Below are 17,821 nucleotides of genomic sequence, written 5' to 3'. Positions count from 1 at the left end.
TACCTCTAGAATCATAGTACACATACAAACTGCTCTATGTTCAGTTGTAAAGCAAAAGTACTTTGCACACAACATGAATGATGGATGATGGATGGATGCATGCATGCATGAACGACAGCATATTTCAATGCACTTACTATTGTAGCATCATCAACTACGGAATTCTCCTAAGACTCTGTAGTGGTTGTAATCACTGAGGCCACTACGAGGACTTCAATAGCACCACTGAGCCTGTTAGGGAAGCATAAAACCTCATTTCAGCCCGAATACTTACAATCTTAGGGTGAGACAAGAGTGACTTAGATCATACAGAATACAATACAAGATACAAATATGTACTAAACTTACAGATACAACTGTGTTATAGGGTGGAGAAATAGTTACTCACATAGCCAATGGACCAGAATTTCAGGAAGGTATTGCCAGCAGTACCTTCCTGATAATTACCTTCACAAGGATATAAAAATATTTTGTTGTATTCATTCCTACAAATATTCTTTTTCCTGACACATCTTTCTCTTTTCCTATTTCCCATGTTGATAAATAGCATTTCCAATCACTGCTAAAGTTAAATCGTTATAGTATTTTTCACATACTGTGTGCCTTCAGTTCCTATGTTCAACTAGCTGTCCATCCAGGTGTGCAATTTCCTTTCATTCAGAACCCTCCCCATCACTACTGTGGCTCCAACTCCATTAATTCCAGCACTACAGCAAAGCCTCATGTTATTTGCCTTTGGATAAAAAACACAATATTTCCCAAGTATTGGATGAGTTGAGGGCGTTTTCTCTAAAAAGGAAATTAATAAACTTTTATTTAATGTAAATTTAATAAAAGTTTTTAAGGCTTTGCTTTTTGCAATAGTTGACTGTTGGCTTATATCTTTGTTAATTGTTTAATAGCCAAAAGTTAAGTCTGCCTTACTAAACTTTGAAAATTAAAGATGAGTTATGTTAAATTCTATGAACTTTGCATCTACGAGCATACTATAATGTACTAAGAGAACACATATAATACATATTGTTGCTTTTAAAATGAGTCAATTGTATGATCCAATTTGTGGTAGGATTTTTTTTTCTTGCCTAAGCAACTCTAGCTTAATTTATAGTTGTACATAAAATGAAAAAAATATGTTACTTAAACAGGCAACCCATGTTTTTGGATGAAATAATACATATTAACAAGAACTGACATTCGGGTTCATACCATACCAATATTAACACCATAATGGATGCATAAATATAGCCAATCATTCCAAAAGCATTTTCACATTGAACTATAGTATTTCTGAAAATTAAATGTAAAACTAGAAAAATTTACCATAATATTTTAAGATTCTTTACATAGTATTTGTTGGCAAATAAAATTATACAATGATACATATTTAGAAACACATTTGCTAAATAAAAAAGATAAGAAGCCAAGTAATCCAGGGATGCTTAATACTATATGAAATACTAGTCTCAGAAGATTGTACCAGTTCCCACTAAAATGGCATAAAACGTCCCAAGAAACACAGCGTACTACAAAGAACAGGGCTGGAGAGCAGGTTCAACAGGTAAGAAGCTTGCCACATAACCATAAAGATAAAGTTAGGATCCCCCAAACCAGTGGATCTCAACCTTCCTAATGCTGTGACTCTTTAATACCGTTTTTCACATTGTAGTGACCCCCAACCAAAAACTTATTTTTTTTGCTACCTCATAACTGTAATTTAGCTATTGTTATAAATTGTAATGTAAATATCTGTATTTTCTGATGGTCTTAAGCAACCCCTGTGAAATGGTTGTTTGACTTCTGAAAGGGTTGTAACCCACAGGTTGAGAACCACTGCCCAAAACTCATGTGAAGGCAAAAGTCCAGCAGCCTCCTGTCCTCGCTTATGCTCTGCTGCTGGGATAAAGACCACAACCAAGAGCATCTTGGGAAGAAAGAGTTTATTTGGCTTACATATCCCAATTACAGTCTAATACTGAGGGAAACCAAGGCAGGAACTCTAGCAGGTCAGGTCCCTGGGGCAAAACCTGAAGCTGAGACCAAAGATAGAGAAACACAGCTTACTGGCTTCTTCTCCACGGCTCTCTCAGCCTGCTTTTTATACAACCCAGGGCCACCTACCTGGCCAAGGGTAGCATTACCACAATGGGCTGGGCTCTCCCATATCAATTATTAAATAAAGAACCACCCCCCGTCCCGCACACACACAGAGAGACTTGTCTATGGGCCAGTCTGATGGGAGCACCTTCTCAATTAAGGTTTCCTCCTCTCAAGTCATTCTAGCTTGTATCTAGTTGACAAAACTTAGTCAGCACCTCCCTCTTATTCCAGCTGGAGGGAGGGAGAGAACAGAGACTCCGTGGAGAAGCTGGCTGGCTAGAATAGCCAAAATGACAAGCTCCAAGTTCAACATGAGATCCTATCTCACTGTATTATGTGTGGAGTAACAGGGAAGACACTGGACTTCAGTCTCAGGTCATAACACACATGTGCAAAAACATGCAGGTGCAACCCTCACAAAAATGTACATACACACATGTCAAAATCATAACAAACACCTCCTTAATGTGTTAAAAAGGATTAATAATGTTTAAAACTTATCTGAGAAATGAAAACAACTAGACACACACACACACACACACACACAGAGAGAGAGAGAGAGAGAGAGAGAGAGAGAGAGAGAGAGAGAGAGAGAGAAGTTGACCTCTCTGGCCTCCCTCCTGGGAACAGGCAGGTAAAGAGACTGAGAGAGAGAGAGAGACAGAGAGACAGAGAGAGAGAGACAGAGAGAGAGAGACACACAGAGAGAGACAGAGAGAGAGAGACAGAAAGAGAGAGAGACAGAGAGACAGAGAGAGAGACACACAGAGAGAGACAGAGAGACAGAGAGGGGGGAGAGAGAGAGAACTAAGAGAAAGAAGGAAGAAATATATATATATTCACCTAGCAAAAGCAAACTACAGGACATACAACACACACCAATGAATCCAGTTATTAGTATATGCAAAATAATGTAATCTCATCGAGGGAAGACCCAGTTAACCACACATTAAAGCTTCGCTCTGCACTTGGTCATCATCATCATTTTTCTTTGCATTTTCTTCTGAAAGCCAACATGATTCATTCGTTCACCAATATTTACGGAGCCCTTGATGCACAGCAAGAAACTTTCCGCGTGTTGGAGCCCATCCATGCTTAAGACAAATATAGTCCCTGCTCTCCACAACGGTTCACGGACGACTTGAAAAAAACCAAAATTTACTAAGTTCCATTATAGTCTCCCACCCCCGTGTACACTGCATTTTCAGGATGCTTCAAGGACGAAGTTCACTAAGGACACTCCACGACTGGAAACTCGGAAGCAAGCAGCAGACACTTTCAAAAGAGACACTCCATAGAATCTAAGATTCCTGAAGTTTGGAAACTCCAGAGCCTAGAAAAACCTCAAGGCACACAGCATACTGAAAATACATGCTAAATACAAAACGGACTAGAGAGTATTCAAGACTTCACTATCACCGTCCAAATCCAAGCAACAATCTTCCTGGGACTGACTGAGAAAACAGGCTCTCGACTCTATTCGTCGATACTGTACTTTCCCTCAAATAACCTTCTTATAGTTCCAAAATGTGGAATTATTCCGGGAACGAATGCCTCTTCCCTGCTCCTTGGTTTCCTTAAATTGGGGAAATATACCAACACCCAAAGATGAAACGAGGGGACCTCACAAACCCTCACTATTCAGATCCCTCCATTCATGTCTCACGGATGCCACACAAGTCCCTGCCACGTCCGCCGAGTTCCACCAGGGGGCGCAAGGAGGGGCGCGCAGTCCGTCCGCCCCGCCCCGCCCCGTCCCCTCCCGCCCCGCCGCCCCGCAAGTCACCTGGTCCCGCCTCCTCCTCCCGCGGCTCGGGCTCGGGCTCGGGTTCGGCCGCCGGGCCCCTCAGCGCCGCCAGCACGCTCTCCGGGGGCAGGTCGACCAGCTCCCGCCACACGGACTCGGTGTAGAAATCCACCGTGTGCGCGCTGGAAATGGCCAGGGCGCCCCGTAGGAAGCGCAGCAAGTCCTGTAACCTGGCGTGGAGCGTGGGCAAATCCGGGGTCGCGGGGAGCGAGCCGAGCGCCGCCATGACGCGCGCCCTCCGGGGCTGTAGGTGGCGCCAACGGGGCCGCGCGGCGCCTCTCTTCCCGAAGCCGCCCCCAGGCCGAAGCGGTGGAGCTCCGAGCGTGCGCTCGTCGCGCGGTCGATTGCTTCGGCCTGGTGACGTATTATGCCGGCGTCCGTGGTGGTTCTGCCGGCACAACCCGGGTGGCGCGAGATGGCGCCGGGGAGGCCGCCGTCTTCGAGGTGGTGGACGGGAGGATCGGCGGCGCGCGGGGAGGAAACGCGTCCGCTCGGATTCAAGAGCCAGACTGGGAAACGCCGGACCTGGCGGCCCAGCCACCAGCAAGCCTTCCCCGGGAGTGTCCGCGAGGGTATGTGGAGAAGACAGCGGTGGGGGGAAGCCGAGGGTGCGTGGGGCGGCTCAGCCTGCAGAAAGGCTTTAGGATGGAGACCGGGTCTGTGTTGAGACCCGGGAGGCCATTCCTAAGCCCCCCGAGCCCCTTAGCGTCTCGGTCCCTAGCATGGGAGGACGGGACGGTGCTGTCAGTTTAAGTCATATGTCGTCGATCCGGAGCGTCTAGGGGTCCGCTTGTGGATTTACTCTAAAAACAGTTTTGCAACTGTATTACAGCAAAGGAAGGAGGGGAAGATGATGGGGTTAATGATACACCCTCCCAAAGCCTTGGTAATTACAAACACCGCAGTGACCCTCATTTCAAATGGTTAAATGTTTTGTTCGAGCTAATAGAAACTGGCAGGTGCTTAGAAAGTTGTACCTTATCCCCTTTTGTGGTGTCGTGTCTTATTTTGGAAAATAGATGATTAGTTTCTCCAATGGAAAATTAAGATTTCCCCCACCTGACGACCCCCAGGTGATGTTTTAGATGAATTAAAAGAAATTTTGATTTGTGGATATAAATTCAAGTTGAGCTGTAGAGTTTAGTTTACTCTTTAGTTTTATTTTGAAGTTTGTGTGAGTGTGGGATTTGACCATTATTAGCCTTACATTTAGACAGAGGGCTAACTTGCTCCTCAGTACAAGTGCAACATTAAATGTGTTGAGTAACCTAATCTTTAAAGCAAAACTAATCCTATCCTTTGGATATAATGTGAAAACAACCCCAAAAACCTTCATTTCTAGTAACGTTATTTTTCACTTTCTGCGAAAGTAATGGTAACTGAAATCCTCCAATGTTAGGACAAGGTTTCTCATTCCGGAGGAAACTGAAGATCCAGCAGAGTTACAAGAAGTTGCTCTGGAAGGTAAAGAAGGCGCCAGCGTCCCAGGACTCGCAGTTCGTCGATCATTACCCAGAGCATCTGAAACACCTCTACTTAGCCGAAGAAGAAAGACTCAGGAAACAGCAGAGAAAGGCTGGCCTGCCCAGGTCAGAAGAACAGGCTGAGGAGCCCGTGCCTGAAGACTGCAACAACAACCCCGAGGGGCCTGTGTCTGAAGAGCAGTCTAGTGACTGCCCGCCTCAGCCGGAACAGCTGTCTGCATTAAAGTATGTACTCTTTAAATAATGTTTTATAGAAGATATAGAGCAATTTGGGTAAGAATTAGAAGTTTTTGTAACAGATTTTCCAAGTCACGTTCTAATATTTTCACATTTTTTTTTAGTGTAAAATGACTGAAACAGGGTAGTTGAACGTAGGTGCAAGAATGTGAAGTGAGAATTAAGACATCTGAGTTTTGAACTACTGCCTTTCAAGAACAAGTAACTTCATTGGACAATAATTAAGCCCAGTTTTTAATAAATATATTTGTATGTGTGTGTTAAATTTTTTTAGGCCAGGCTTGGTGTTGTATGTCTGTAAGGCCAACATTTGCGAAGCTGAGGCAGGATTGCACCTACAGGCCGGCATGGGTGACAGTAATGACTTTCTAGAGAGAGAATGCATGTGTAGTTGGTGACACTTCATGTTCCGGAGCCAGACTTTGCACGCTGGTACACCAGTGTCCTCTGTGGTGGGAAGGACAAAGTCAAAGTACTTGAGCCACCACGTACACCATGTTGCACAGCCTCAAAGTGGATTGCCGTCTCGGTTTAATGACATTTTGATGACTGAATTTATATCAAGCTTTTAAAACGTGAGATACTTGGTGTTTGTGAGTGCTTACTGTCATTATCCGTATTTTCTGTAAAGGGTACAGGAAATAGGTTGTAGTAAACAAAAATCAAGCAAGACGTAGTTCTACATGCCTGTAATCCTCTCAGAAGGCTGAAGTGGGAGGATTGTTATTAATTCAATGCTAGCCTGGTCTACATAGTGAGAGTCTGTCTCATAAAACCACAAAAATGTTGAAATGTGCTGAACACATACATGGTTTTGTGGCTGTGTGTTCTCATCCCTGTTATTCTCTGTACTAAGGAGTCCTAACCACAGTTTGCCACAGTTTGATGCTAAGCTGGACAATAGTTTCAGGCCAGATTACACTACTGTATAAGATCCTGTCTTAGAACAAAGCCCTCTCTATTGCTTTTTCTTTTTTAATAAGAGCTAGCTTGGGAAAATTTGTCGCCATATAATTTAGTCAAAGATACATTAACAGGGCTGGGCGGTGGTGGCGCACGCCTTTAATCCCAGCACTCGGGAGGCAGAGGCAGGCAGATCTCTGTGAGTTCGAGGCCAGCCTGGTCTACAAGAGCTAGTTCCAGGACAGGCTCCAAAACCACAGAGAAACCCTGTCTCGAAAAAAAAAAAAAAAACAAAGAACTCAGATTAAAGTTATTTACAGCACAACTTGTTACATTGGTCAATTCCTTTTCCATCTGTTTTTTTTATCATTTTAATATCCAACAAAACCTACTGTGCTTTCCCTGGTTAATATATATTTCTCCAAAAATATCCATTTACCGTATTTTAATCTGTAATTGTAACTATGGTTTTAATGTATTATATGGGCATTTTCCTATTTTTTTGTCATTCTTTCCCTTCATGCTTCCCTCAGTTTGTGTTAGTGATGTTTTTGTACATAAATACTGTATTTGACACAGTTGCATAATTTTCTCTAAATCATTTATAATTTAACTTGCATGTCTTAATTTCTCTTGTAAGTTCTGTTACTAGTCCAAAGAAAAAGAAAAAGAAGACTTCAAACCAAAAGGCACAAGAAGAGTATGAGCGGGTACAAGCAAAGCGTGCTGCTAAGAAATTTGTAAGTTATACTTTTTAATTATTTAGGTTTATTTTTTTTGTCTTTAACATGTACAAGCTATGCTTCTTAGTATTGGGCACATAATATTGTCTGCGTCAATGCTTTATAGATTATCCAGCAGACTTGTGGAATTATATAATGTTCTAAGTCTTTGATTGGCTCAGACAATGCTAGTAGGTAAGTGATAATATTCGATTAAAAAAATTGCTTGTCAGTTAATAATATGAGCATCTTGCATCTGTGATAATGATCCTCAGACTACAGCCTAGGACCTTAGATCTTTAACAAGTTCCTTGAAATAATCTGATGTTTGAGGACCCAAGACCTAACTGAAATATTGATTATTTTCTTAATTTTACACTGCTATAAAAGCCAGAGGGGAAGTAAATACTGGAATAAAGTACTCAGAAGCAAAGCTGTCTTCCATGCTTAAACATTTCCTCAAGATCTCCCTTCACCCTTGATAAACTGCATCTGTGTGCGGTAGTAATGGTTAGTCTGAAAGTTCAGGCTTTTAGGTTTTTGTTGGTTTGTTTTGTACTAAAGTTTAAGTAATGTACCAGTGTCTCATCAAAGTATCCCCATAGACAGTACTGATATAATTGCTGTTTATACACATTAGAATATAAGTAGTTCATATTTTAAATTCACAGTTTAACATGTAAAAAATGCTTCTGACTATTCTTCAACTGATGACATGAAGAGATGATCTTTAATGTTAGTACAAAATCTCGTGACATTACCCGTGAGATCAAAATTGTTAAGAATTGGCTGAGTAGTGGGCAGTGGTCCATGCTAATCCCATATATCATCTTGAGGCTCCCGGGACTGGACATGAAGAGCACACCACCTACAACTTCTTCAGCTGTTACATTTAAATTAGGGAGAATGTCACAGTGCTTGTTTGATAATGGATTTATCATTGGGAATTATAGTCCTCTACACTTAGATTTGAGTTTCTGTCGTAGCAACAAATGACCATGATCGTCCTTACATGGTGAAACTCATGATGTATAATGGAGTGATTTGTACTCAGAGTAAGTAGGTAGCCACCATTTTCTAAATTAATTAAATTTATAAATTAGCTAAATGACAAGAACAATAAATAAATAAATATAAGATACAGTTTTCTAGAAATGAACTTTTTACTGTTAAATGGAATATTAGACATCTTTTGTAAAGATCCCAAATTCTTTAGTGAGTTTAAACAGTGAGATTGTTACATAAATATTTGCCTTTTTTTAAAACTTAGATATCAATGCATGAGATGCTGCCATGACTAATACTCTTTGGTATTCCTTATATCAGTATAGTATGAAAGAAAGAGGACACAGCTGCAATTTTGGAAAACTGTTCACATTTTACACAATGTAAAAGACCAAGATCAGTGGGGTTGCATTGTTATAGCAATTTCAGAACAATTCAGACCTGTACTTTCTGTTTGTGACTAATGAACATTATAATTGTTTATAATTGCAGGAATTTGAAATGAGAAAGCAAGAAAGAGAAGAAGCTCAACGACTTTACAAAAAGAAAAAAATGGAAGCTTTCAAAGTTCTGAGCAGAAAGACTAAAAAGGGCCAGCCAAACTTGAATTTGCAAATGGAGTATCTTCTTCAGAAAATACAAGAAAAGAGTTAGATTAGACAAACTGTCTTTACGGATTCATTTTGACTGACAGTGGCAGCTTTTTGTATGTGTATTGGGAGCACCTAACAGTGAACTAAATTTGTTGACATCAATGGACTGGAGAATTACATTTTTGTTTTTGTAATAGAAAAAAAAAATCATCTATTTTTTCCACAAAGAATGACTTTATCCTGAAGAACTTTAAAAAGCCTCAATGGAATTTGAAATAAACTGTTTTGAAATAGGAGACTCACCGTGAGCATTTCAGTGATGTAAACATGTTTGTTTTAGTGTAGCCAAGAGCCATAGTATTGGGGGTTGGTTACTGGGAATTAGGCCTTTGCCCTTGTTTGGCAGTTTTACCACCACTAAAGTACATTGTGTCCCCTGGGAGTTTTCAGATAGGGTTTTTGAGCTGCTTACATTTCTGGGGCTGGTCTTAAACCTGTGATCCTCTTAACACTTCCAGGAGGGCTGGGATTTCAGGCCTGCACCAATATGCCTGATAGACTGTATAGTGTTTAAATTAATTTTAATGATGAAGGAATAGCTTTCCTTGGAGTTTTTATTTATTAATTTTTAGCATATGTTACAGGAAAGTAGACTTTCTAGGCTCCCTAAAAGTAGGATATCTAGGCATTAAATTAGTTGCAACACCATAATAAGATAGGTCTACTAAATATGATTTATGAATTCAATTTCACAGAAGCCTTCTAGAATTAGAGTGTTGTCACCATATAACATTGTTGGTACCTCTGTGAGCTGAGAACCTTTTTGCCTTCAGTTGCAGCAAAACAAGAAAGCCTTGACATAGTAAGCAAAAGAGATTGCACAATAATGGTTGTAAAACTGTGGGGGGGCAAATACATTCTGAAGCTGTGTTAAGGTTTTAGAGAAGCCTTTCGTACTGCAGTACTTAGGAGATACTAAACTTACTCTGCGTAGACTAATGCTTAGACGCTTGTGATACATGCTATTGCTATTGGAGGTCAGAGCATAATCTGATTAAGGAAGCGTGCACAGTAAACAGTTTCACTGGTTTCCTTTACTCACATGTGCATTTTAGATTCCTCACGAGGTCTGTGTTGAGGGCTTCGTTTCTGTTTGTTTACATCCAAGGACGTTTTAGGGCAGAAGGCATTTAGCATCTCCATCAAAACCAAAGGTTCAGACTACAGGTGAGATGCAAAAACCATACAGTTCATCTGAAAGCTCTACCCTCAGGCTTGGATATTAAAGATTGGCTCAGGAGTGGCTGCTGGTTCCTCTACCGCACTTACTGAAGCTTCAAGGGGGAGATTTAATGTGAAAAGGTGGTGGGATCTGGATGTGCATGCAGAGAAAAGCTAGGGCCAAAGGGGTTAGCTGTCTCAGTCTAGGCTTTGTAGGGAAGGAAGAATTTTATGGGTAAAGTACTTAAGAAAAGGCTTCAAGGCTTCAAAAGCTAAAGGCAAGTGGAGCAGGGGGAAAATTACAAGGGACAAAGGTTTGCTTGTTTTACCCTGGGGCAATATGGTAACTTAAGTTTGAGAACATATAGGCCAGTTTAGTGTACATGTGATTTCCCTATCCTCCCAGCCCACTCTACTTGTATATGTGTTTATCTGTAAATGTACGCGTGTGGGCATATGTCTGAGGTCAGCAGTTGAGGACTTCCAATGACTTAATCTCATTGAATTCGAGCTTCTTACTACCCTGGGGTCTTCTGTCTCTGTCTCCCCAGCACTGGGCTTACAAGAACAGCATTCTGGCCTTTGGGGAGTCCAACTCAGGTCCATATGTTTGGCCAGTTCAGTTTACCGCCGGAACCGTCTTCTCTTGAGATGGGTTCTCGTGCTGTTTTGCCTAAGCCAGCCTCAATTCCTGAACTTTTGATCTTTAGTATCCCAAGGAGCTAGTACTTCAGGTCCATGCCGGCATACTAGACCAGGGTGTACATCCTGTTTATTGCCATTCTCATAAATTATAAAAACAAGTTCTGTTGAGAAAGGATAAACAGGCCATAGACACAGAAAGGGAAAGGCCTGTGTTCTAAGCAATGAACTATCGGAGAATTTGGTCTATAGGCTGAGGTTACAGCTTAGTGATAGAATGCTTGCCTAACATGTCAAGGGCCTGGGTTAAAGTCCCAATGCTACAAAACAAAATAATTAAAAAGTACGCCGCATATATCCAATTTGCTAAGACAAAAATGAAAAAAAATGGCCATGTGCACACAAAAGGGTACCCATGTATATGTGATCACCATGTACATGTGATGACTATGTACACATGAAAGGATAACCATGTACACACACGCTTTAGGTGATCAGAAATGGTCTCAGGCTTTAAGCTTATACACAGAAAATTTGATCTTGGCAGTTTGTTCAGATTTATATTGGGTCATAGTTTTAATTTGTAGAAGTACAGTAGGCTTTTAATTGTTCCATTTTGTATTTTCTTAATCTTGTTTTGTTTATTTGAGACAAGGTTTCTACATAGCCTTTGGCTGTCCTGCAACTCACTGTGTAGACCAGGCTGGCTTTGAACTCACAGAGATCTGCTTGCCTCTGCCTTCCAAGGGCTGGGATGAAAGGTGTGCGCCACCACCCACAGCTTTGTGCATTATTCTTAAAGTACGATGATGAGGGTTTGACCTGAATTTAGAGCAGCGCTGTCTACCAGAAGTGATTCTGCAGAGAGAGATTAATACTGGGTCTTCAAAAGAGAATTGGGAGGCCTTAGAAAAGATGTGAGATGTGACATGAAGGTTCTGGACACAGAGCTTTAAAACAAAGAGTCTCAGTCTCCTTGTTCTCGCCAAACTTAAAAGGCAAATTATCCGGTATGGATAAATTAATTCTGCTTGGGAGTGTTTCTCATTCAAAGCTGGTGTGCTGAATGGCCGCAGCAGATGGCAGCCAAAGTAAGGCTTGGCAATTGCGCTGATGTCCAAAAAGGTGCTAGTGGAGTACTTGGCCTCCTAAGCAGACTGCTGTGGTTTGACCTTGACCTTGACTTAAATGAAATCTGAGCAGCAGGGGCTCATCAGAGGTTTCCAAAACTAGACTACAACCCTATTTACACAAGGATTTAATGACAGAAAAAGATGATAATTGGAGCTGCTAGACATTGATTAATCAGTGTTTGATGCTTTTATAACTGCCTACATGCAGTTACAGAGCTCTGTACAATTTCCGGGTCTAGCTTGTTTGTACCAGTCAAGGAATTGTGTGTACATAGCAAGAATTTGACCATTGTACATAGGAAATAGCAAAAGCAGTTAAAGGAGCCCAGCATTAAAAATGAGTTGCTTTTCAAGGTTGTACCAGTGTCTCAAACACGCACTGGATGAGGGAAGAGAAGTGGTTTGCCATGCTGAAGGCACAACAATAAATTTAACTCCTTGTTGACAGTTTAGTAAGCGTGCAGCTGATGGGAATAGCACTCTGGTAAAGAGCACAAAGACTTCATCGGCTATCTTTCTGTATATCCATGACTTTCTACCTCAGAGGTTCTGGTACATACTGTATTTGGCAATAACAACTACGGGGTTCTGGGAATTAAATTACATGCAGGATAACTGCCTTCTAAATGTGGGTAGGGGACAAGTGTGACTATCTTTGGTGTTTTATTAATTTGTCAGGCCTTTTGAAAACCAAGAGACACTCTAGACTTAATGTTGAATGACTAACTTTTGAAGAGATGACTAATGTTCATTCTTAAAACAGACAACCGGTCTCCACTCTCTGAAAACTCCACCCAGGATCAGGCACGCTGTTGGCTGTATGTAATGTGAGTGAGATGGGAAACTGGGAAGTACTTCAAACTTTTTATTTTTTCAAGTTTTAACAGTAAGAAGGTGTGTATCTAGGGTATGATAATTTTTTTTTATGTCTTTGAACTTTAACCTGCATGATGGTTTCATAAGAAAACTTTGTTTTATTTCAGGAGCCTGATTAGGGAGAACATAACTGAAAAGAAAGCATGAATATTTTCCTTTCATTTTTTTCTGGGATTTATGTTTCAATAATTTCCATTAAGAGCACTATTAAATCATGCCTAGAGCTGCCAGTTTCACTGAGGCATGGTATTAAATATGTAAATGTAAAACTTGATGAATGTACACATTACACATATATGTACGTGAAGCCTCTCCTTTCTTCAGGCCCCCAGTAATTAGCATCACCTTCCAAAATCTCTCCTTGGCCCTATGTAATTGGTCCTCCCAGTAGCCTGCACACTGATCCACAGCCATACCTGGTTAGCTTTTTGTTACAATACAGTCTGCATTTATAAAAAGACATTATAACGAGGGTCCTGCCGGGTGGTGGTAGTGCACGCCTTTAATCCCAGTGCTTAGGTGGAAGAAGAAGGTGGATATTTGTGAGTTCGAGGCCAGTATTTTTGCTAATAATGAGTCAGGAAGCCTTCTTTTAAAGGAGACACTCGCTTCCAGCAAACAAAGCCTAACCAAAAAAAAAAAAAATGTGGCTATCAAGAAACTGCTTATTTTTTGTTTTTTGTCATCCCCCCCCCCCCCCCCGCTTTGCTTGGGAAGTCACCACCCAGCTCCCAAATAAACACACAGGGGCTTATAAATGCCTGGCTTTGTCTTGGCTTATTTCTAGGCAGCTTTTCTTAAATATATCCTGTCTACTTTTTACCTTTGTGCTTTTATCTTTTTCTCTCCTTTTCCTTATCTGGCTGTGTTGTTGGGTAGCTGGCCCTTTGCATTGTTAACTTCTCCTTTTCTCAGTTCTCCTTTGCTTCTTCCCTCCACTGGTTCTCGTTCTTTCTCTCTATTTATTTTCTCTGCCTTAAAGCCCTGCCTATCCCTCTCCTGCCTCGCTAAACAACATTCAGATATTTATTACCAATCAGGCAAAGTCACATGGCTTCAGAGTAAAACAAATGTAACATAAAAGAACGCAACATATCTTTGCATCATTAAACAAATGTTCCACAGTATAAACTAATGTAACAGATCTTCAGCTAATATTCCACAACAGTACATATCTCAGACATTGCAATACTCTTAAATGTTCAGGTAAGTCGCCTATCAGAAAAGGATACTCACATACAAGAACTCAGAGTAAGCAATGAAACTATGGTTCCTAGAGTGTGGTAGCTCCAAATGACAAGGTGTTCTGACAATTTCCCGAAGAACTAGATAATGCATTTTACTTCAGCAAATATGTGCACAAAAGTAGTTGACTTTTTTTAAGTGAAAATTAGTTGTATGCATGGATGGTTATATCATTTGTGAATTTACAGAATCCCCTCATATTTCTTTCAATTATAAATCACTTAAATATAAGAATTCAAAGTGGTTTTTTGAATATTTTTTTCATTTGAGTATTATGTGAGGAGCTGGTTCCTATAATGTGTAGCTGATGCATTGCTGTGCTTACTTGATCTAGATAAGACACAAGGAGCTCTACATATCTCTTTTCAAAATTAGCTGAACAGAGACATAAAAACTATAGTGAAACATCTTTTTTGTAGACATTTTTAAGAATGGTATTTATTCTACATTTGATTCTCTTTTTTTAGTTTTTTTTTAAATCATTTCTGTTGAGCTATACATTTTTGTCTCTTCTCCTCCCTTCCTCCCTGCTCCTTTTCTACCCTCCACCGTAACCCCCACACTCCCAATTTACTCAGGAGACCTTGTCTTTTTCTCCTTCCTATGTTGATCCGTATATGTCTCTCTTAAGGTCCTCTTTAGTGTCTGAGTTTAGAGAAAAGTCTTAATGTTGTCCAAAGCTGAGGAAAGTCTTTGGGATCACTGTAAACATGTGGACATTTTCTGCCATGCAAAGAACAGACTACACATCTGAAAGATGGTAAAAAAAAATATTAGAAAGACTGACTGGTAATTGAAAATATAAATAAATAAATAAATAAATACAAATAAATACACTCATTTAAAGCATAGTCACTCGCCTCTGGAGCTTTCTAAGATGGCACTTCCTATGCCTCCCCATAGACCCAGATTTGAAAGAACCCTTTTTCTCCTTTGCTTTCCTCTGCAGAAACTTCCAACTTGAAGTGTCTCTTTTATTTAAAAATAAGAAAGACAAGGAAGAAGGTGCATTGTGGGTAATAACCCGGCAGAAGCTCTCTGCTGCTTCTTACAGCATTATATTCCTTCACAAAGAAGAGGGCCCACATATTACGGTTGCAAAAGGCGGCCACAGCTAAACTGTTTGAATCTTCTGTTAATATGGTATTTGTAACAAGTACTTGGTATCCTGGGCCTGCAATCCCAGCTACTCAGGTAGTTGAGGCAGCAGGATTGCACACCAAAGGCCTGTCTATATAGAGTGAGTTGTATTATTTATCAAATGCCACTGTTTAGCATTGTTCAAATTTCACTCCCGGAACTGAGGTTTCCTTTTTATAATGAAAACACATGACTGCAGCAATAGCTCACAAGTTTAACACTCGCAAGTAAGATCATACAGGTATGCATTCTGTGAATTGTACTCTTAAAAGAAACAATATCTTCTTTTGTTGTATTCACCGAAAACGCAGCTGTCCCGACAGCTCCATTCTATTGTGTTCAATCCTCCCGGGTGGCTGAATTAATAGCCCTGATTCAAACCTGTATTGGAGCAAAAGATAAAAGATGGAAGAGTAGATATGCTGGAGGAATTGTTCGTGATTTTGATATATTCTGAAAACTGAAAGGATTTAAGACTCTGTCATCATTTTTTACCAACAGTAGAAAACATCAATAGTAGAAGCTATTAAAACCTCAACGTCTCTGAGGATAGAAAAGATACTTAAGGAGAGAGAGATAAATGGGAAAGCAGGAACAAGGAGATGAAGGGGGAGTGGGGCTAGAGATGAGGAGTAGGAAATATGCGTGTAAATGTCAACTGAAAACCTTTTTATTGTCAGGAATTTAAAAAGGAAAAATTTTAAAAGAACATGTGTCAACCCAAATCCAAGGTCAATACCCTTATGTTATTATTCGTAAGATGAGCAACACAGCCATTTAAAAATTACTGAGTTGTTTCCAAACGAATATGTAAAACTGCCAAATCTTCAGAAGGGAAATAGACCCAGTTGACTTAGGCTCTTTGACTAACATTGACAAATTCAAATTCTGAATACGAAAATGACCACCATAGGGATCCGTTTTCCCGATAGATAGGTTTTGGGTGCCAGTATTTTGAGTCAAATCAAATTGTTTTGATTGTTCGAGAGTATGGAACTGATTAGTTGTTTTGTCAAGAGTGGTGGTGAAAAACTAATGTAAACCAGACAAATGTAAGGCTGAACCAAGGTTCAGTCTTCTGCAAGATCTCAGATGAGCTTTGCACAAATATAGCACAGTGAACAGCTTAGCATCCTGGGGCTCTACTGGCTTAGGGTTATACACACACCCTCTTCTACTAATATTCTTCAAAGCCTGGGACTCCTATTTGTGTGTACTATGCACATATACTCCTTGGCAAACAATACAACTAGCAACCTTTTGGAGACCTGGGACCTCAGCAGACCACATGTGCACCTGTATTGAAAGATGAAATTGAGTAAATAAGTACTCCTCCTCAGCAATCCCTTGATAGTGACCTTTTTTTTTTAAATCCAAGTATGTCACTGTTCTATTACCATGACCAAGGTAACTCTTAAAAGGGGAAGCATTTAATTGGAGACTTGTTTACAGTTTCAGATGGTCATCATCATGGCAAGGAATATGACAGCGTACAAACCAGCATGGTGTTGGAGAAGGAGCTGAAAGTTTTACAGCCTGAGCTGCAGGAAGCAGGAAGAGATCAGTAAACTACTATATTTCTGATTATATTTCACTCCTAAACTATAGCAATAGATGACTTGTCATTTAAAAATATTGTGTGGGGGCTGGAGAGATGGCTCAGTGGTTAAGAGCATTGCCTGTTCTTCCAAAGGTCATGAGTTCAATTCCCGGCAACCACATGGTGGCTCACAACCATCTGTAATGAGGTCTGCTGCCCTCTTCTGGTCTGCAGACACACACACAGACAGAATATTGTATACTGTATACATAATAAATAAATAAATAAATAAATAAATATTAAAAAATATTGTGTGATATAATAATTATGATTGACATTAATGTACTCTTTACAGAGTGTATGTATATTTTTCCTATAACTGAAAGGACTTATCTAAATTCTTTGCCTTCATAAGACTGGCTTTATTTGGTGGTCAAATAAGTGGAGCCTCCACATGAGTGGTGTGCAAATCCTTCTGAGTACACAGAACCTCTTGCGGCATGGAATATAGTCCATTCTAGAAATCAGAAGCTGGTAATCCAGTTTAAAAGGTGACAATTGGTCTTTGTTGTTGATTGAAATTATTTGTCTCTTTGTAGCATTGTGTTATCCCAACAATTACTGGAAATCTGAGACATCCTTGATGGTTTCTATGGAGTGTGATGGGGACGTAAGCACATGGGTGATTATTACCTTACACATTTACAATCTGACTACTTCTGGCATCTGATTTTAGAGTGTGATTATGAAATTACCCACTTACCACTTTAAGAGCTATTAAGGTCTCTGAAAACGGATTTAAGTGCTCTATCTTGGGGGCATCCTGCAGATGACAAATACTCACTGCTGCGAAACTAGGACCTACCATTTTCAGGATTAGACACTGAAATAATCAATGCTACTTGTGGGCCTTCCTGAAAATGGCCCAATTAACTGCACTCATGTCCACTTATTCCATTTATGATTCATGAAAACAGAATTTTAAATATGATTTAGATTTTTTAAGAGCGAAAATATGTGAGGGAAAAATCCTTAGTTACTGACTCAAGGTCACACAACGTTTTAGTTTCTGAGTTAGAAACAGAAACTCAGTTTCCTAACATCTATCCCAAGCTGCTGGATGATATCTCTAGAAACTGCATCTGTGAAATTATAATCAATCAAGACAGATATATT

At 40.2% G+C, this 17,821-nt stretch overlaps 2 protein-coding genes across 3 annotated transcripts in view; one reads left to right on the top strand and one right to left on the bottom strand.

Moving 5' to 3' along the window:
- The window catches only part of Mettl25 (methyltransferase like 25), a 60,654-nt gene extending 56,467 nt beyond the window's left edge, over window positions 1-4,187 (bottom strand). The window contains exons 1-2 of one of the 2 annotated variants that reach the window (XM_075954124.1): window positions 3,884-4,187; window positions 138-231 (exon numbers count right to left, since the gene is read on the bottom strand). Coding sequence is in view for 1 of the 2 variants with exons in the window: in XM_075954121.1 (XP_075810236.1) it covers window positions 3,884-4,130 (247 nt within the window). In the remaining variant the exon portion in view is untranslated. The remainder of the gene's footprint in view (window positions 1-137; window positions 232-3,883) is intronic. The other variant, XM_075954121.1, reaches the window with a different exon arrangement.
- Ccdc59 (coiled-coil domain containing 59) lies at window positions 4,172-9,144 on the top strand. Its single transcript, XM_075954126.1, has 4 exons — window positions 4,172-4,476; window positions 5,304-5,613; window positions 7,169-7,268; window positions 8,748-9,144. Exons 1-4 carry the CDS (start codon window positions 4,272-4,274, stop codon window positions 8,907-8,909), a joined length of 777 nt encoding a protein of 258 aa, XP_075810241.1. The 5' UTR covers window positions 4,172-4,271; the 3' UTR covers window positions 8,910-9,144.
- The last annotated feature ends 8,677 nt before the right edge of the window (window positions 9,145-17,821 follow it).

The sequence above is a fragment of the Microtus pennsylvanicus genome, chromosome 20 (genome assembly GCF_037038515.1).
Source record: "Microtus pennsylvanicus isolate mMicPen1 chromosome 20, mMicPen1.hap1, whole genome shotgun sequence".
NCBI classification, from domain to species: Eukaryota; Metazoa; Chordata; class Mammalia; order Rodentia; family Cricetidae; genus Microtus; species Microtus pennsylvanicus.
Note: the sequence above shows the minus strand (reverse complement) of the source record. Positions and strands in the feature narration are given on the sequence as shown.

Excerpts from the sequence above, each read along its gene's own strand:
- Ccdc59 (XM_075954126.1), top strand. The coding sequence starts at position 4,272 with ATGCCGGCGTCCGTGGTGGTTCTGCCGGCACAACCCGGGTGGCGCGAG. Across the intron at positions 4,477-5,303 it reads CCCCGGGAGTGTCCGCGAGG|GACAAGGTTTCTCATTCCGG; the intron begins GTATGTGGAGAA and ends CTCCAATGTTAG. Across the intron at positions 7,269-8,747 it reads AGCGTGCTGCTAAGAAATTT|GAATTTGAAATGAGAAAGCA; the intron begins GTAAGTTATACT and ends TTATAATTGCAG.